Source organism: Capra hircus, chromosome 28 (genome assembly GCF_001704415.2).
Source record: "Capra hircus breed San Clemente chromosome 28, ASM170441v1, whole genome shotgun sequence".
Taxonomy (NCBI): domain Eukaryota; kingdom Metazoa; phylum Chordata; class Mammalia; order Artiodactyla; family Bovidae; genus Capra; species Capra hircus.
In genome coordinates, this window is record NC_030835.1 from 20440186 (window position 1) to 20461847 (window position 21662).

The window sequence follows — 21662 nt, forward strand, 5'->3', positions numbered from 1 at the left end:
TTAATAAATGAGAACAATTACAGAAGTAGAACTGTGAGGAATGCCAGTATTTAAAGTGCAAGTGAAAATATAAAAAGACCTCAACAAAGTTGGGAAAGATTAGCCAGGGAAGAAGGAAGAAAACCTGTGTGATATCATGGAACCCAAGTTAAGAGAACTGCTTCAAGAAAAGATACTTTTTTTTTTTAAGTCAAAAGCAAATATACTTTTCCACAAACATCTATGACAAAATTTAGTGACAAGGTATTTTCATAGTTTTCAAACATAAGCAGGTAGAGACAAAAACCTACTGGGGTGGGGGAAGGGTTTGCTAGCCCTAAGAACAGATAAAAGCATAATGGGGAAAGCATAATTTGAGAAAGTCAGTTGAAACTGGTAGAATTCTTACACATTTAAGGGTGATCGTGAGGAGCCAGAGGTAAAGTGTGAAACCAAATACCAAAAAAATTAGAATTCAAGAAATGTTGCTGAAAAAGCCTGAAACAGTCTGGGCCCAAATGAACTCTCAAACTAACAAACCAATGCTTCTTTGCAGGGACAAAGCCCTGCACTAAGAAATTACTGGACCTAAAATTCAAACTGAGGATGACAGGGATCCCAGAAGCAAAGGAAAGAAAAGACTCAGATGAAAGTGAAGGGAAAATCAACCAGAGCTCAGAAAGTGGGAGACTTTTTAAAAACAGCTTTATTGAGATATACTTTGTAGACTGTATTCTTAAATACTATCAAAAATAAAAGAGGCAGCTCTAGACCTGTGAAGTGAGAAAACTATTCTGACCCATAGCTCCCCATCAAAAGTTTGAAAAGATTAATCCCATCTAAAAATGAGCAACAGAACAGGTTATAGTTAAATACTATAGAAAGTAATTATAAGGGGACAAATAAAAATATTCACCAAAACAATGAAAGCGCTCTAGAAAGGCATGCCTGAAAAACAGATAAAGAGTATATATTATATTTCTGAATGAGCTAAACAAAAATTTTTAAATATTTATATATGAGAGAACAAGAAAAATCAGAATGAGAAAAAGTAAAATATGGGATGAAATGACTCAAAGAAGTAGAAATAAAAGGCAAAGACTTTTCACAAATGAAGACTACACCAGAAGGAATACAAGACTGAACACAACAAATGATGCCTTAATTTTGAAAAGTTTGAAAATTTAAATAAAGATTAAAAAAATTTGTTATCAAGTGATAAAGGAGAGACGAAAAAAGAGCCAACATATGTTTAACAGGAGTCCTTGAAGAAAAAAACCAAAGCAATCAGACAAACCAAATACCAGAAAAATTAGAATTCAATAAATTTTGTTGACATTTAAAAATACATATATTTGAAACTACAAATTGTGTGCACTGTGCACTCATAAAAAGTGAACAAGAGCAAAATATATTCTAGCGTAACTACTGATTTTTAAAGAAAAAGGAAAAAACACTTGTATTCAGGCAAAAAAACTAAATCAATCACTTATAACAGGAAAAAATCAGACTGGCATCACACTTTTTATAGTATGCTTTATTCCAATGGAAAACATATTTAAGATACTGAAGGAAAACGTAAACCAAGAATTTTAAATCCATCCAAAATGATTTTAAAGTTACAAACAAGCTATCATCAATACTACCACTACTAAGTCACTTCAGTCGTGTCCAACTCTGTGTGACAAGAGACAGCAGCCCACCAGGCTCCTCTGTCCCTGGGATCCTCCAGGCAAGAACAATGGAGTGGGTTGCCATTTCCTTCCCCAATGCATGAGAGTGAAAAGTGAATCATGAGCCCTTCCTTGAGAATCTTCTAGATACTAAGTGACAGCAAAAATGGCTGAAGAGACATTGACACAAAGGCCAATGGTATTGCTATCAATAGATGTTAAAATCATAAAAAGAAAAAGAACCAGATATTACATATCTCCTGATGGAAGTATATCATCTATGAAATAAGTTTGCACAAACAAACCAATCTAAATTTACAGGAAATACAGAAAACAGCAGCATACTGTTTTCTGTCAAATGGTATCACTCATGAAAACTTGGTTTCTTAAACAATTTAAAAAGCTGTAAGAAGAAATAGAGGAATCCATGTATTGAAGAGATTTAATGAAATCACTTATTTGGATTCAGATTAAAAAAAAAAACAAGCCATAAAAGAAAAAACAAAGCATGTATGCATGAGGCGATTGAGAATTTGAAGACTGATATTTGAAGATATTAATTACTATTACTTTTTTAGATGTCATTAAGAGTATCGTGCCTTGGAAACGAACAGAGATCATTCTGTCGTTTTTGAGATTGGAAGAAACACAAGCTGGAATCAAGATTGCCGGGAGAAATATCAATCACCTCAGATATGCAGATGACACCAACCTTATGGCAGAAAGTGAAGAGGAACTAAAAAGCCTCTTGATGAAAGTGAGACAGGAGAGCGAAAAAGTTGGCTTAAAGCTCAACATTCAGAAAACGAAGATCATGGCATCCAGTCCCATCACTCCATGGGAAATAGATGGGGAAACAGTGGAAAGTGTCAGACTTTATTTTGGGGGGCTCCAAAATCACTGCAGATGGTGATTGCAGCCATGAAATTAAAAGACGCATACTCCTTGGAAGAAAGGTTATGACCAACCTAGATAGTATATTCAAAAGCAGAGACGTTACTTTGCTGACTAAGGTCCGTCTAGTCAAGGCTATGGTTTTTCCTGTGGTCATATATGGATGTGAGAGTTGGACTGTGAAGAAGGCTGAGCACCGAAGAATTGATGCTTTTGAAATATGGTGTTGGAGAAGACTCCTGAGAGTCCCTTGGACGGCAAGGAGATCCAACCAGTCCATCCTGAAGGAGATCAACCCTGGGATTTCTTTGGAAGGAATGATGCTAAAGCTGAAACTCCAGTACTTTGGCCACCTCATGCGAAGAGGTGACTCACTGGAAAAGACTCTGATGCTGGGAGGGATTGGGGGCAGGAGAAGAAGGGGACGACCGAAGATGAGATGGCTGGATGGCATCACTGACTCGATGGACGCAAGTCTGAGTGAACTCTGGGAGTTGGTGATGGACAGGGAGGCCTGGCCTGCTGCAATTCATGGAGTCGCAAAGAGTAGGACACGACTGAGCGACTGAACTGAACTGAACAGTACTGAGTTTTTAAAAAAATAACCATTTTAGAAATACATACCCAAATATTTCTGGGTATAATAACATGTTATCTAGCATTTGCATCAGAATAATTCAGGCACAAGAAGTGAGGGGGCATTTGGATAAAATAATTGTTGCAGCTGAAAAACGAATACACAGGGGCTCATTACACTGTCAACTTCTGTATATGTCTTATATAAGTTTGAAATTTTCTGTTATAAAAACTTGCAAAAGACATAAGGATTTAGTGTTCTGACCCATTCACTCAGTAAATATTTGCGTTTCAACTTATGCACAACTCTACAACATTACCCACTCTTATCCATAGAAACTCATCTTGTTTCACTCTTGTGTTTTCAAGATCACATTTGCAAAGTCTTAAGAAAACTTCTGACGAAAATGGATAGAATTCAGGATTTTCCTGGTGGTCAAGCAGCTAAGACTCCACATGTGCAATGCAGAGGGGTGTGTTCGATCTCTGGGCAGGGAAGTAGATCCATATGCTGCAACTAAAGATCTCACATGCCGCAACTAAGAGCCAGCATAGCCAAATAAATAAAGAGTTGCAAGAGGACTTAGAAATCATATATTTTTTTAAAAAACGGACAGAATTCTATCCTGACTTAACAGATCATGACAGATCTAACATCTTTCTGAATTAGACCCAACTCTAAGAATGACAATCAAACCTAGACTACAAAGGACATTACTTTTTTACTCAGTGATTCATAATCTATAATCTCCATTAAAGAAAGCACGAAAAAAGACTTACCTGTTTTATGTGTGGATTCATGGCCATTTCAGTTACATTCTTTTTGGTCTCACAGAAGATAATAGCCCTCCCTTCAGACCCACTGTAGACCTGAAGGACATCTCCAATAACTGCTGGCCTCTGAGACCAGTGGCACTGGATGGCCAAATGCTTTGAGGAAAGAAAATACCAAATATCTGCTTCATTCAAATTATTGAAAAGATTTCTGTTCTACACTTATTTCTATTTGTTCAAGAATTGGTCTTCCTGGAACACAATAAGACAATGATACTCCCTGATGCCACTTTAAAATAGCCATCAACAAGTGAAACGATAGGCAAATTGTAGTACACTTATACAGTGGAATACTATTCAGCAGTTAAAAGGAATCGACCACTGATCTATACAACAATATAGATGAATCTCAAAACATATCCTAGGTGAATGAAGCCTTACAGAAAAAGAGTACACACAACACGATTCCATTTATATGAAGTTTTAGAACAGGCAAAACTAATCTATGATGGAAAAAACACAACAGTAGTTTGCCTCTGAAAGGGGAATGGGCAGAGGCAGAGGGAACTTTCTGTGATGATGTGTAATATTCTTTGTTTTGATAGGGGTCTGGGTTGCACACATGCATGAATCTACCAAAATGAAGCAAATGTACACTTAAAATCTTGCATTTTGTTGTATGTAAATCTTATCTTAAAAACTATAAATATTAGGTGGATGAACCTCAAAAAAATTATGCTAAGTCAAAGAAGTCCAACACAAAAAAGCCACGTTGTAATTACATTTATATGAAATATCCACAAGAGGCAAATCCATAGAGACAGAAAGAAGACTGGTGGCTGCCTGGGGCTAGGATAAGGTGGGAATGGACAGTGACTGCTTAACAGCTACAGGATTTCCTTTTCAGGTAATGAAGTGTTTTGGAAGTAAATAGAAGCAATGGTTGTATAATACCATGAATGTACTAAATGACTCCGAACTGCACACTTCAAAGTGTTTAATTTTAGCTATGCAAACTTTACCTCAATTTAAAAAATTACATGTAAATATTGAAATCTAGCTAAAGATATGCACACTAAAATACTTATGGGGAGGGAATTCAATGTCAGTCCAGCGGTTAGAACTCCAAGCTTTCACTGCTGAGGGCAAGAGTTCAATCCCTCAACTAAGATACTACAAGTGGCACAGTAAAGCCAAAAAACAAAAACAACTTACAGGGAAGTATACAATTTCTGTAATTTGAAGTAAATTTAAAAATCAGATAGATGTAAGGGATGAGTAGACAGGCAATAAGCAAATACAGCAAAATATTATTGGCAGAATCTAGCTGATGGGTACATGGGTGTTCACTATAAAGTTCTCTTCAGCTTTCAGTGTTTGAAAATCTTCATGATAAAATGTTGAGGAAAAATCTACTGTAACATTTTAAATCTATACATTCAAACATACTATATCTCAATAAAATTGTTTAAAACAATTATTGAACACATGAAAAACACAGACAAGCACAAAGAAGAAAATTAAGAATCATCTGTACCAGGTAAATCAAAGTCTTGCTTCTTCCTCTCCACCTCTCAAAAATAAAAATAAAAATGCAGGGCTTCCCTGGTGGCTCAGCAGTAAAAAAAAAATATGCCTACCAATGCAGGACACCGGGGTTCAATCCCTGATCCAGGAAGATCCCACATCGTGTGCACCACAACTATCGAGCTTGTGCTCCAGAGCCCCAGAGCCACTAACTACAGAGCTCACATACCACGACTATGGAACCTTGCATGCCCCAGAGCCAGAGTTCTGCAACAAGAGAAGCCATCACAATGAGAAGCCGCATACCACAGCTAGAGAGAAGCCCCTACTTGCTGCAACTAGAGAAAAACCCATGCAGCAATGATGACCCAGCACAGCTATGAATAAATTTTTTAAATATCAGGTTGGTGCAAAAGTAATAATGGTTTTTGCACTGTTGAAATTTGCCATTTGATATTGGACTACATTCTAAATGAGGTTATCTTATACATCATTTTACTGTGCATTTCTCACTTTATGGGGTTTTTTTGCTAATAACATTACTTATTTTATACTTATTTTAGACTATGGAAATGACATTACACAAAAAAGCAAATTCAAGCAATTTTCTTATTTGAGTTCAAAATGGGTCATAGAACAGCAGAGACAACTCACAACATCAACAACACATTTGGCCCAGGAACTGCTAATGAACATACAGTGTAGTAGTGGTTCAAGTAGTTCTGAAAAGGTGACAAGAGCCCTGAAGATGAGGAGCACAGTGGCTGGCCATCGGAAGTTGGCAGCAACCAATTCACAGGATTATCAAACCTGATCCTCTCAAAACTGCACAACAGGCTGCAGAAGAACTCAACAGTTGACCATTCTGTAACTGTTCAGCATTTGAAACAAACTGGAAAGGTGAAAAAGCTTGATAAGTGGATGCCTCATGAGCTGACCAAAAATTTTTTAAAAATCATCATTTTGAAGCGTTGTCTTCCCTTATTCTATGGAACAAACAATGAGCCATTTCTCAATCGGATTATGACATGCAATGAAAAGTGGATTTTATACAACCAGTGATGATCAGCTTGGTAGTTGGACTGAGAAGAAGCTCCAAGGCACTTCCCAAAGCCAAACTTGCACCAAAAGATCACGGTCATTGTTTGGTGGTCTGCTGCCCAGCTTAACCACTATAGCTTTCTGAATCCTGGCAAAATCATTACATCTGAGAAGTACGCTCAACAAATTGATGAGAAGCACTGAAAACTGCAATGCCTGCCACCACTGGGCAAAAGAAGGGTCCAGTTCTTCTCCATGACAACACCTGACTGCACACTGCACGAGCAACACTTCAGAAGTTGAACTATGAAGTTTTGCCTCATCTGCCACAGTCACCTGACCTCTTGCCACCGACTACCACTTCTTCAAGCATCTTGACAACTTTTTTGTAGGCAAAACGCTTCCACAATCAGCAGGAAGAAGAAAATGCTTTCCAAGAGTTCGTTGAATCCCAAAGCATGGATTTTTATGCTACAAGAATAAGCAAACTTATTTCTTGTTGGCAAAAATGTGTTGACTGTAATGGTTCTTATTTTGATTAATAAAGATATGTTTGAACCTAGTTGTATTGATTTAAAATTCACAGTCCCAAACCGTAATTACGTCTGCACCAACCTAACTAAAAATAAAAAGATCCTGAATCTGATCAAGCCTGACAATCTAACCATCAACTCACAGGAAAATTAAAGCAGAGGAACATGTTAACTAACACCAGAGTTGCAAATCAACAAAGCTGAAATTATGGGAAACTTGAAAGACAACCTTTTATCCAATTAAAAACTGCAAAGAAAAGACAGGACAGAGGAATCTTGACAGGACAGAGGAATCTGTATTTAAAAGATTTAATAGATGAATGGATAAAGAAGATATCTGTGATGGAATATTACTCAATGATAAATAAGAAAATGAAACCTTGCCTTTTTCAACTATGTGGATGAATCTAGAAAATGTCAGACAGAAAAGACAAATACTGTATGATCTCACTTATATGTGGAATCCTAAAGAACAAAAAAATGAAAACAGAAACATAGACACAAAATACGAAACAGTGGTACTGTTTTGAAGTGCCAAAGTGAGGGGGAGGGGCCTGAAACAGGTGACAGGGATTGATAGGTAAAAACTTCTAGTTATAAAATAAATACGCCACAGGGATGCACTATACAGCATAAGGAATATGGTCAAAAATATTGCAACAACTTAGTATGGGAACAGATGGTTATCAGATTTATTGTGGTGACCATGTCATAACATATGCAAATATCAGATCACTATTTAATACACCTGAAACTAACATAATATTACACATCAACTATATTTCAATTTTAAAAAAGAAAAAGATATGGTGAATAAACATTCAACACAAGAATAAAAAAAAAATTAAAACACATATAAACCAGTAGCAATATAAGGATCTTATGTGAATCCATAGTCAAACGAACTACTTACCAAAAAAAGGACAAACAGGATAATGTGAACACTAGCTATTAAAGATATTTTTAAAAATTGGTTTTTTCAAAAAAAAAAAATTGGTTTTTTCTACTGTGACGGTAACTTTGTTAGTTTTTTTTGTTTTTAAAGAGCTCTTCTTTCCCAGAAGTAATCATTAGTATTAGTTTGATGCTTATCCTTCCCACCTATCCACCTATAAATATCTAAAGAATCTATTTAGGATTATTTGTGTATCTTTTAAAATAGTACAATTCTGTACCTAGAATTTTGTAATCTGGTTTTTATCACTCAAATTCTTTTTAGCCATTATGTTGTGTTTATAGATCACACTCTTGTTCCTCTGGGCTGTCTTCATCTATGCACACATATACGTACATCTATCAAACGTGAAGGTGACATACGTGATACATGTCAAAAGTAATGCAAATCTTACCTTAATTCTCTTAAAAAATATACTACAAGTTTATATTTTCATAGAGTCAACATTATAAAGCTTTTCTTTATGGTGTCTTCTATCTTTATGTCTAGAAGAGTCTTCCCTCCCTGAAATCAAATAATGATCTACAAACTGCTGTAAATTATTTTATGGCTTAATTTTTTAAAATATTGGTGAATACTGTTGGTACAGGGTATGAAATGAGGATCTTTATTCCACCCAAGCTTTAATATATTATCCCAACACCAGCAAACTGTGATCAATCACCTCACTTCTCACATTCTACATACTTTAAATCTGTCTCTATGGATATTTATATCTCTCTCCTGTTAGGACTTGCCTGTTCACAAACTTTTTCCCCTATTTTACTCTGCTCCTCAGTCTTAGACTATAGAAATACCTAGGCATCTTACTAAGGACCAAAAACAAAAGATTTGTCCTGAATTGGTACCCAAAACATACATTTAGCTTCAACAAATTTCAAAACACCAACTAAAAGCTAAAATCTATCACAACGGAAAGCTACTTACTTCCACAGTAGTTGCAGCCTTTTGAGTCATTTTCCCAACAAGGTCAACCTGTTCATATCTGGATTTCATGTATTTTTTTGCAACTTTGTATACCCACTGTGGGCAAGTTGCAGAAAAAAGTAAAGTCTGAGGATTGTCTTCAGAATCTTAAATAAACAAAAAGAATTCAAATGCTTTATTTCTTAATATCCCACAAAATAGTCAGCTCTTATAAATGCCCCCAAATTTCAAAGAAATTATGAAAAATTCAAAACTTGGGGTGAATTTTGAACTTTACTACAGTTATTAAAACTTTCAACTTTCAAAACTGAAGGAAAATATGAAGAAAACTGAACCAAAGAGGAAGATACAAATTTAAGAAAGAATAATGAGCAACGAAATCAGTAAAATAAGCTAGTAAAACTACTTCTATAAAATAATACACGTAAGAAAACATGGAGAGTGAAGAAAATGGTTAATGTATACTACTAAACATTCTTGTAACCCTGGGGACATGCATTAATATTAAAAATTATAAACAATTCAGAAGCTTTTAGGTAAGAGAATAATTGCTAAATGTGCTTATTTTGAATTAGTACATACCAGTTTTGTAGGACTCATGGAGAATGTCTTCAACTTGTTCAGCAAATCCTAAATCTAACATTTGATCCACTTCATCAAGCACAACGTGGCGTAGTTTAGAAAGATCTAACCGGCCGCTCTGCAGATGGTCTTTGATACGACCAGGGGTCCCAACCAAGATGTCAATACCATTTCGAATATGATTAACTGTGAGAGGAGAGAAATATCAGTAATACATAAAATTCAAACATAGATTTTCACATCATACTTTTAGATTTCAGTAGCAAATAGATCTTTGTACTACCATCAAATACAGTTACTCACTTTGGCTTTGATATGATGTTCCACCATAAAAACATGCCACGCTGAGTTTCCTAGTTATATCTTTGAAGTCTTTGGCTACTTGGTTTGCCAGTTCCCTTGTTGGAGCCAAAACAAGTACCTTGCAAAAGGTTTAAAGAACAAAAACATAAATTTCCATAGACTTCTAAATTCAAACTGAGACTTTTTAAAGATGCAATTAAAACCAGAAATCTCATCATTAACGTCATAGTATTTAAAGACAGAGCACAAACAATAACAAGGACGGCTTATGTTTATTATATCCCCCTTTATTTCCTTCTGGAGAAGGAAATGGCAACCCACTCTAGTATTCTTGCCTGGAAAATTCCATGGATAGAGGAGCCTGGCAGGCTATAAACTATGGGGTCACAAGAGTTGGACATGACTTAGGGACTGAAAACCACCATTACTTCCTTCAGATCTCTTTTCAAAAGTCACTTTCTCAAAAGGATTCCTAACCTTCTTTTCATATCCTCCCAACCCTGATTAACTGTTTCTTCTTAACACTTTTACTGTATAAAATATTTATATTCTACATATTTGCTGTCTATCTTGCCCACTAAAATGTAAGCCCCATGAACGCAGGGATTTATGTCAGTATGAGCTACTATATTTCCTGGATTTCAAACAGCACCTGGCACCAAACAGATACTCAAAAAATATTTGTTGAATGAATGAATGAATGTCCAACATGTGCCATTTTTTAAAAAGAAATAGTTCAATTTATTTAAATTGCAATTAGCATATAAAATTGAATTTGTAGCTAAAACCAGAGAACACAGGGCTTCCCAGGTGATGCTAGCAGTAAAGAGCCCGCCTGCCAATGCGGGAGTTGTACAGAGATGCGAGTGTGATCCCTGGGTAGGTAAGATCCCCCGGAGAAAGACAGGGCAGCCCACTCCAGTATTTTTCCCTGGCGAATCCTTGGATAGATGAACCTAGTGGGCTATAGTCCATAGGGTCTCAAAGAGTTAGACACAACTGAAGTGACTTAGCACACACACATAGGAGAATGGTCTTAACTGTTTGGTGTTTAATGAGAGGAGCTTCTTCTACACAGGATTCCAAGAGACCTACTTGTTTCATTAAGCAAATAAAACTCATGCTTCAAACAGGTTATACAGAAATTGATTTACACTTCATTTCCCTTTTTTTATATTTTGAAACTGCAGATTTAACAAAAGGTAGCCATAACATTTCTATGTACAGGGTCAATTATAATTATGCAAACAATAGTGTTTTACATGATTTAATTTAATCCTCACACAAAAAAAACCTATGATGTGGTATTATCTTCCCAATTTTGCAAATGAGGAAGGTGAGTCTTAGAGAAGTTGAGTCTTGCCCAAGATCAAATAGCTAGAAGTGACAGAGCTGGAATCTCCAGTAATATCCTTCTAGCATGAAAGTTTTAAAGATAGTGTTGGGATTGTATCCTATTGCTATTACTTTCAATCTTCCTGATTTCACCTAAGAAACAGAACTCTCTAAAAAAGATCTGTCCTGTTCCAAGACCATTATTATTTAACTATAGTCATATATGTGAATTTACTTTCACACTATTTGGGGATGCCCAGGTACCAGGGACTGAACCTGTGTCCCCTGCAGTGGAAGCCTGGAGTCTTAGCCACTTGATGGCCAGGGAAGTCCCAATGCTGTTTTTTCCTTCTGCACTTTTATGAACCTGAAAGTGAACACAGGTTCTAAAAAGGTCAAAGTTTAGGACAAAATTTCACTAGGTCCTCTCTGTTCTTTACTGCTCATATTATTAACACAGATCTTCAGTGCCATATCTATAATACTCTTAAAGTCAATCAATAAAATAAATATTATTTACTGAATGACCAAATAAATCAATACCTCTAGCAAAATCAGTGTTTAAAAGCAAAGGTTGGAAAAAAGAGAAAAAGAGCAAAGGTTATGACTGAAAAAAGAAGACATTAGATATGCAGGCTTTATAATATATAGTTATCAAAGACATCTATGGATCCATAGACATTACATTCATACACAATAACTCACTTTAGCTTCACTTGAGATTTATCTTAAAAATAAAACTTTTGCTTTAGGCCCCAAATTTTTACTTTATGCCCCAGGAGTAACTTTTCTATCTTTGGGGCACTTGAACTTAAGACCAGTACACTCTTTCTTTCTTTCTCTTTTTTTGGGGCCATGCCATGCAGTTTGCAGGATCTTAGTTCCCTGACCAGGGACTGAACCAGGGTCATGGCAGGAGAAGCACCAAGTCCTAACCACTGGACCACCAAGAAATTTCCAAGACCGGTATATTCTTTCTTTTGCCTTCCATTAGAGTAATGTTTAAACCTTTTACTCCCTATAATGGTTACCTTTGGTGAGCGGCTTTTTTTAACTGTCTCTTGATTTCTTTGGAGTCTTTCAATCAAGGGGATGGCAAAAGAGAATGTCTTTCCTGTTCCTGTCCGCGCTTGAGCAATTAAATCTTTTCCTTCATATACAGGACCAAAAGTCTTAACTTGAATAGGAAAGAGATATGTTACCCCTCGACCTGTAAAATGAGATTTCATTGAAATATTTACTTAAGACTGGCATTAGGAAAAAACACATTTATTTGAAATTAACATTTCTGATTCATCAACATGTGCCTAAAGATATATCACCTAGCAACATCTACATCTATTCCTACCCCAAAGAGGAATTATTTAAAAATTGGTCTCAACTTTTAACAAATACATTTAATTCTTTAAAGTTAAAAACTGATCAGAATACTGAAAAAATGATGTAGAAATAATTGCAATTATAAAAGCTATTTCTCTATGTTTTGTACATTTTCCTCTGGGTCAGAAAAGGTACAAGAGTTTTCTAAAATCTGGTTTTAGATTTTCAATTGCATATGCATTAAAATTCATTGTACCTTTCAGAAGCTTTATAGTCTCTTCAGAAATAGGGAAATTGGAGAAGGCTCCTTCTCTCTGTTCACGTGTTAGGGTCTGTCAAAACGAAATCAAAGTTCTAATATAGTTCACATCCAACTAGGTATTTAGAATCTTTTATGCATTTACGGCTTTTAGTTTTACTAAAGGAGCTAGCAAATCAATTTTTCATTAGTACCTGCAAAAACTGTGTAACTTATAAGATAAATTAATGGGAAATTCTTTTAATCTCAAAAGTATCCCTTTAAACATCAAGCTTATTTAATACATTTTCCCATAAAGCATTTAAAAACGATTAACTCACACATAAAACTTCCTTTAGACATACATTTACTACATAAATCAAAATATAATTCCACTTGACCAAGATATTACAGAAGAGTTATTCAATAACTCCATATTCACAGATATAGATAGTATTAATTACAAGATTAACACCAGACTATAAACCAGCCTCAAAAGAAACTAAGCAATGAGGAACGTAAATTGTTTCTAAAAGTTAAGTAAGTTGTTCTGTGAATCTAAAAAGCATATTTTAGTTCACTCATACAAGGAAAAGTTCCTGTAAGCTTGAAAATTTCTCTAACATATATATCAGGTCATACATACATATACTATAATTTAACATCTATTGAAAACTTTGTATATTAGTCAATGCATATATAGAACAAAGACAATATATTTATAAACTTTATTATTGGTTGTTTAAAGAAAATAATTATAAAATCATACACAATAGCAATTTTCAAACCAAGAACCAGATAAAGGACATAATATCAAAAGCAAATGTAATCCATTTAAGCAAACCTAAATGCTGTTATTTTTTTAAGATTAAAAGAAAAAATTTTATTACAAAAGTAATACAGTTTCATTGCAGAAATTTTAGAAACCATATATTAATAGAAAAACATTTTAAAGTTATCTACAATCCGGTCAGTTAAAACCACATTTGAAACACATACTTGTCCAATCCTCACTCTATGCATATATACATTTTTAAATTAAATAAAATCATACTGTATATACTATTTTGTAATCTGCTTTTTTTGCATTTAATTAGACTGAATATCTTTTTAACATACCTATGCTCTTTAGAATCAATGCATTCTATTGCATGAATATAGCAACATTTTATTAAACCAATTTGTCTACTATCAGACATTTAAGATGTTTAAATTTTTTGCTATTATCAGCATCACTGTGATAAGATACTGATTCATACAATTCTGCACACCTCATGATTATGTCTTTAGGAAGAAAACTCCTAAAAGTAGAATTCCTGAACTCTAACATAATCTAAACAAAATAATAAACAGTAAAGCTTATTACAATACAGACCAGAATAGCAGGCAAAAATCCCAACACAGCAAGATGTACATTCCACTACTGAGCAACTCAGATTTGCAGGGCCTTCTTTAGATCAACTTTCTAACAGATGTGTTTCCTGACAGATAGCAAACTCACAAACTGCACCACACTGTAAAGCAAGGATTCAACATCTTCTCTCAAAGCTTCCCAAAGATAGCACATTCAGTTCAAATGTATCTAAATTAAGAGCAACTATCAGATTTTTTAAATATAAAAAATACTAAACACCAAGTTATTAAGAATCTCAAAGTTGTTTCTTTCTGAAGGTCTGAGTAATTTACTGACAATTTATAACACCTAGATAAACCTATGAACTCTGCTAGAGGAAGACACAAAAACAAATTGAATAAATTCAGTGCAAGAAAATACCTACACTAACAGATACTGATAAAAGCAGTGACCTAGAAATGAAGATTCTATACTAAGCATGTTTTCTATACCTCCCCCAAAAATTAATACCCAGGAGAACAGAGATCTTCAGATCATTTGTATATGTGTCATTTCTGCTTAAAAAAAGGAAACAGCTTAAAGACTGAATTACAATAAGACCTAAAAATCATTTAAAGTTGCTGTTGTTACAGAAGTACAATAATAATAAGGCAAAATATACAACATTAAGAAGACTTTATGTACCCTGTTTTCAGAAAAGTCAGAATTTACTTAATGAGTACTGGCAAGGACTGAAGTAACCACAAGAATACAAGTAGGTGACCATAAATTAGCAATTTGGAAAATCTGTTTAGGAACCCAATGTACAGGAAAGGTTTAAATTTGACCACCACTCCCTCTCCACCAACTTCTGCACCAAGAAAAAGGCAATATAATGAAAAAAACAAGGGACAAAGAAAAAAAGGCTCAGGTTTCAGCACTATAGATCCCCCAGTCCAACTGAGAGTATTGGACATTAAGCAGGAAATATTATAGAATCAATTCTAATTAGTCTACAAAAATCAAATTCTATTTCAAGAATAATGTCAAATGCAAAACAAAAAAAACTCCATACCTCTTCTAGTTTATTATCACTTGATTTATGAGTAGAACTATTTAAAGATGACACTCGCTTTGATCTTTTTTCATGTTCATCAATATCTCCATTTGATAGATCTTTTCTTCTTGGCTTATGAGATTTAGAAAATTCATCTGAAAGTCTATCACATCCTTCCTCGGTGTCACCATTTAGCTTCTCTTTCATTTTAGCTTTTTTGGGTTTGGGAGCATCCAAGTCATCTGTAACACCATTTTCTCTTGTTTCTGATTTCTCATCTGAGTCATTATGGTGCCTTGACTTCCTTCTATCACTCTGTGGAAAGACAAAGAAGCAGTGACAGGAGGGTCACGAGGTCTGCTTTTAAGATTCTAGACAAGTTAGAGTATGACTCCCCCCAACCAGCAAAGCTCAATTTATCACAATCTTAAAAAGTTAGCTGGTAGAATTCTAGACTAGTTGCTATCCATTGTTTTCTTTCTCATCCCAACTCTTACACTCTTAAGACTTGGCCTCTAGTCCCTCTCTAATCCCATTATAACATTTAAGGGAAACTGAATTAGTTCCTTTTCAGTAAAAGAATGAGAACTCGACTATAATTTAAAAAGCAAAAATTTCTAATATCTTCAAGAAAGAAATTAAGATTTATTGAGTACCTACCCAGCACTGTGTAAAATGTTTTCAGCTTATCTTGTTTAAATCTTCATAACAACCCTATAAGGGAAGTACAGGTCCATAATCCCTTATCCGAAATTCCGATATCCATAATGCTCTGAAAACCGAAAGTTTTTTTGTAACTTATTTGGAGACAAAACCTTACCTGTCCTCAAATCATTTTGTGCCAAAATTTGACTTCAGAAAACATAAAACTATTTATAATCTTTATTTATTCCATTCAGTATGAATATTCATATTTAACATTAAAGCATTTGATTATAGGTTGGGGGCCCCAAACTCTACCGAGATGCTACCCTTTAAAAATCCCCAGAGTTCTGAATTCCAAAACTAGCCTCAAGGATTTTGGATAAGGGATAGGGAACCTGTATTAGCTTTGCCAAACAAGTTCTCAGATATAAGTAACTTGCCAAAGACCCACATATGGGATTTCCTGCAAGTGAAAGTGCTATTTGACTTGAAAGCGCATGCTCTTTTCACATCATGCTTCCTCTCTGAACTCTAAGGAAACCAAAGTACGTAATTTATATAAAACCATGATTGTTAATACTCCTATGGAAGGACAACTGTATTAGTAATCCCAGAAATTAAAGTTTTTAAAATTTGAATAACAGAAAGAAAAAAAAAATTGGTTAACAGCACTTAAAAAGGGGGAAAGGAGGTGGCTTTCTGCAACTTTAGTTTTGAAATGCCAAGCTAGTGGCCAGTGTTTTAATATTGGCAGACAGCAAGAAATGTTTTGGAAATTTAGCACTTCAAAATTACTTGGTCAAACGTTCAAAATAAATTACACAGTAATGACTAGTCTTGTTAAAACTACCACCACCAAAATATTTCACCATGATTTACACAGTTTATACAGAATCCTTTCACATATAAGTTTCTCATCCATAAATGTTGCTATGAAAAATGAATAACATATGAAAATGTTTTGTAAACACTAGAGCTTTACATTAATACAAGCTATACAGTTATATGTTACATCATTTGATCTTTAGTTAACTGAACTAGCTCACATCTCATCAAACCAATAGGTTCTATAGAAAAATAAGATTATTTATAGACCCAGCCTTGGGGTTTGAATTGTTCCTGGGCCCTGCACTTCAGGGAGATGAAGCAAGGTAAAATGAGACCTGTAGGTCCAGGCCCAGCAATATCCCAAGGTGATGAAATACACTGTTGCATATCAGATCCACAGTGCTCAACATTCTCCACTTTCTTGGCTTCCAAGACACACAATGTCCCCTCTTAACTCTCTTACCTCTATCTTCTTCGATGTTTCCTCTTTCTCCTTTTGCGGATGCTTAAGTCTCTGTTCTTTATGTACACTTTCATACCATTTTCATGGCTTCAACATACATTTCCAGGCTTCCTTCCTAACCTGCACTCCAATTCTGAGAACCTAAGGCCCAGCTCCATATCTCAACACATCCAAACCCAGTTACCTTCATCTCAATGCCAGAGCACTATTTGAATGCTCTATTAGTTGGTACTCTGTTTCCAAATCTTTCGTTATCTTTCATAATTAAAGGAAAATCAACGAGCACATCTGGAGAAACTACAATGTGAAAACTACCAATTTACAAAGATAAAGTGAAATATAAGCATGGGCAAAGATATGGTAATTTCCCTCAACAATCTTTGGGAAATTGGGGGGAAGGATACACACAGGATGAGCTAACTTTACAAGTAAGTGCATAATAAACGCTAATCAAATTATAAAGTCAGCACTGGAACAAGACTGTAAGGGGGAATGAGATTACTGTATGTGTCCACTGGAGTGGCTGTAACAGACACAAACTAAAATTTGACAGATGGACAGGATATGGATGCCAAACAAGGGACAAGTATTTTTGGAGGAACAAAAACTAAAATAACTGCTTGATGATTTCATTTACAGGAGTTATCTAGAGTAGTCAAATGCATAGAGACAGAGAGGAGAATGGTAGCTGTCAAAGGATGGGGAGACAGGGCAACTGAGGAGGTTGATGTTTAATGGGCACAGAGCTTCAGTTTGGGAGAATGAAGTTTTGGAGATCAATGAAGATGATGTCTGCAAACAAATGTGACTGTACTTACTGCTACAAAACTATATACTTTAAAAAGGGATTTCCCTGGTGGTCCAGTTGCTAAGACTCAATGCTCTCAACAGAAGGAACCCTGGTTCAACTCCTGGTTGGGAAACTAGATCCCACATGCCAGGGCAGCCAAAAAAATAATTAATTAATTTTAAAAAGTAAATGTAAATTTTATGGTATGTGTATTTTACCACAATAAAAAATAAATAAATAAATAACTGCTTGGCTGGAATGGCAGGTCTACCTTGCTGACAAGGTCAGAAGGGTGGGTTTGGCTCTCTGGAACTATGCAGAATATTTTCATTCTTTGGTCAAGTGTCAGGCTTCAAATACTGCTTCCTTACCCTCCAAAGCTCTGTTTCCTTTTCTCTAAGTCTCTTGAGAAGTGGGGCGGGAAGTCTCTGCAACTCTTCTAACGGACTCCTTGAGGGCAGGGACCTTCTTGGTGCCCAGCAAAGAGTCTGGTATAAATTAGGCTCAATAAATATTTGTGAATTGAATGACAACACTATGAGAAAAGACTATTAATAATAATAGCAAGACAGCAACAAAAATAATAATAACCCACATGATCTCTATCAGCAAATCCTGGCAATGTTCGCTGTAACACTTTTCCTCAATCCTCTACTGACCCGTTATCGAGGTTTGTAAAGCTAAGATCGCTTTCCCCAAGATTCTCGCATACAGGACAGGATGACGGAGAAGTTACACATATTCAAGGCAATCGTTTTTCTTAAATCATCTTCTAAGACGGCCAACGAGAACCAAACGACAGGCCTCGCTGCTTAAGAAGAGGAAAGAACTGATTCCGCGATGAGAACTTGAGTCTGCCCATCTCTTAGGCGCCGACGGGAAGGACTGGGGGACCACGGGAGGCTGGGCCAAAGCCCAGTGCTGCCCTTCTCCGGCTGGGGATGTGGAGGTTGGAATGGCTCCAGAGCGACCTCCCAGGAACGAGGCCGGCGCGAGGAGAGGCCCTCGGATGCTCCGGCCCGGTTGGTGACAGACCATCAGGGAGACTTCCCTCCCCGCCCAAGCCGGCGCTGCCCAGGAGGCGCGGCCCATCCTCAGCGCACCTTTTGCCTCTCCTTCCTCTGGCTCTCGGTCTCCTCCAAGGGTGCCTCCAGCTCCATAATGTCCCCCCAGAGGAGTTTCCCAGGCATCATTCGCCTCCACCGCTTGCTGCCGCCTCCCTCTGGGCACCGTGGCCACAACCACCTACGGGCAGCGACAGCGTGAAAGGAAGCGGGGGCTGGCCGGCCTCCAGGCCAAGGCAGTGCGTCACTTCCGGAACACGCATCGCACGGCGGGGGAAAATAATCCCGGATACTCCCGGTTTAAACGCCTTCCTTGCGACGCCGTCTCCCAGCCAATCAATGCGAAGAGTCTCGACTGACCCACCCTTATTCTGAAATAATTGGCTTCTAGAGTAAAACCCTGGCCAATCTCCATAAAGGATACGCAAACTGATTAGCATAAAATGTTCAGCATTTTTTTTCCGCTTTCTCGCCCCATCCCCCACTCCGAACAATTCGCCGCAGCACAGCGGAGATAATTTGGAGCTTCCCAGCGTGCAGTGCAGGCGTTGGGGAGAACCCCAAAGGCGGTGGAGCGTGGCTCACAGGCGCGACTGGCTGGAAGGAGGACATGCCCGGGACAAGGCTAAGCGAACGCCACGCGTCGCGTTGCTTTTCGCCGCCGGAAGCTGCTGGCCTCGGGCCCGCCCATTGCGGAGTGAGGCGTTAACGTTTAACGGCTACGCGCGAAGCCAGCCAGCTAGCGTTGATGGGAAGGGGCGTCGTGGGGTCTGCAAGGGAGTAGGTGGGCTTGGGGTGAAGGCCAGGTCCGAGCAACCTTCCCTCAAAGTTTTAGCTGTGAACTTAATCCTTTGTTCATTTTAGGTCCTTCCCACCTTACCCACTTGACATTAGAGGAGACTAACACTGTAAGGGACTTCCCTGGTGATTCAGTCGGTAAAGAATCCATCTGCAATGCGGAAGACCCGGATTCGATCCCTGGGTTGGGAAGGTCCCCTGGAGGAGGGCATGGCAACCCACTCCAGTGTTCTTGCTTGGAGAATACCGATGGACAGAGGAGCCTGGCGGGCTGCAGTCCATGTGTCGCAAAGAGTGGGACACGCCCGAACGACTCAGCACACAACCCCCTGAAGAGGATTAATTTGGTTTAAGTCACACTATCAGTGGCACAATGAGGACTAGAGCGCTCATCTCCTGAATCCCAGATCATTGCTTTCTCTGCCACACCAACCTGAAAGCTTTGAGTTTACCAAACGTTTTGGGAAAGATGTTCCCATAAAACATAGCATGAATAATAGGGAAAATCTGGAGAAATCTAGGAAAGAAACAAGCCTAAAATGTCTTCGAAAGCTTATGTATTTGCAATGGATAAAAGGATTTTACTTATGGTTATTAACTGACCGTGAGTTACAACCTTGAACAAAACTGGAAACCTTTTGATAATACAAAAGGCTCTTTGGCATATATCTTTTCTTACAACACTGGTGCTAGCTTGTTTTTTACTTTCTTTTCACAGCCCCTTTCTTTTTCTCTCTTCATGATCTCATCAACCTAGCTACTCTTAAGTGGAGAAAAAACAAATTGAGACGTAGGTGACTGGCAAACCTCTTGACAATGTCTAGCACACCAGCTTTGTAACATGAGTATCAAATTTAAGTCTTGGCAACATTTCAGTTTACTACAATTCTCCAAAGAGTTGGGCAAAACTGAGCATCTGAACTGAACTGACACGTCCTAGAGTTTGATTATTCGTCTTGAATAACTGAAACACCAAATATAAATCTGTGATTGCTACAGGTCTTCTGTATAATTATGGGTTGGCCTGAAATCAGGGGCTATATGTTTATCTAAAGTGACCTTATGGATTCAGTACTGTGAACAAATGGGGTGTTCAGTTGATGGTGAAAAAATGCTTGTCTCTCCCTAAATCATAATAGCTATGTATCTCTAGACTGGTGCTGTTCTAAAACCTTTAGGTCCCACTCAGACCCACTCCCAATTCTACCACTGTGAAGTCTTTGTAGCCATACAACAAGGTATGATGTGCATAGAAACACAGGAGTGGATGTGTCTAAGAATGTCACATGTACAAAATTGGGATAATCATAGAAATAGCTGTTATTATGTTATAGTTGAAAATCAAATACAGATAAAGCTTTAGTGCCTCAACTATTTTTGGCATTTATTGTTATGTTGGAGGTCACACAACAGGTCTGAAAAAGGACTAGACTGTTTGAGACTCCCTAGGCAAGAGACTAATAAGTATATTAGTATTTTTTAGAATGACCTTCTATGATTTGGGACACTCTACAAACCCTACATTCTAAGCACCAAACTCATTGAATCAAAACTCTGACTGCTGTCTGTGTCAGGTGGAGAGGGCAACGGTGGGGAAATTAAACTGAGTCATAAATAACTTGACTAAAGTGTGGCTTAGCTGAAAAAAATTGGAGTACCACTACATGTATTCTCAGTGGGCATCAAACAAAAACGCTAGGAATGGAGATGACGGAATGGATAATTCATTTTTTCATATTTGGTCCCTGTAAGTCTCAAAAGATTTATACAGATGATGAAATTTATGGGGGGGAACACAAAGGGGGTAGAATGAATAATTAAAATGTACAAGTAACTCAAAACGTGGTATTACTAGAACATCTTTGTTTTCCAAATATTTTGCCAGAGTTCCTGATACAATTTCTCAAAATTTGAGAGTTGAAATGCCTCATCTGTTGCTCTGTTGTGACATTCCATAAGATTTTCCTTGCCTCGGTTTTGGCTCATTAAAGTCTATAAAAAACAAGATGATTATAAACCTGCCTCTC

At 37.0% G+C, this 21662-nt stretch overlaps 1 protein-coding gene across 3 annotated transcripts in view; it reads right to left on the reverse strand.

The window, feature by feature from the left end:
- The window catches only part of DDX50 (DEAD-box helicase 50), a 32244-nt gene extending 13119 nt beyond the window's left edge, over window positions 1–19125 (reverse strand). The window contains exons 1-9 of one of the 3 annotated variants that reach the window (XM_005699124.3): window positions 18877–19116; window positions 15708–15819; window positions 15066–15362; window positions 12676–12751; window positions 12131–12309; window positions 9765–9882; window positions 9462–9647; window positions 8880–9025; window positions 3903–4052 (exon numbers count right to left, since the gene is read on the reverse strand). In XM_005699124.3, coding sequence (XP_005699181.1) covers window positions 3903–4052; window positions 8880–9025; window positions 9462–9647; window positions 9765–9882; window positions 12131–12309; window positions 12676–12751; window positions 15066–15254 — 1044 coding nt within the window. In that variant the 5' untranslated portion in view covers window positions 15255–15362; window positions 15708–15819; window positions 18877–19116. Of the gene's footprint in view, window positions 1–3902; window positions 4053–8879; window positions 9026–9461; window positions 9648–9764; window positions 9883–12130; window positions 12310–12675; window positions 12752–15065; window positions 15363–15707; window positions 15820–18876 lie in introns of all 3 variants that reach the window. The other 2 variants (XM_005699123.3, XM_005699125.3) reach the window with 2 other exon arrangements.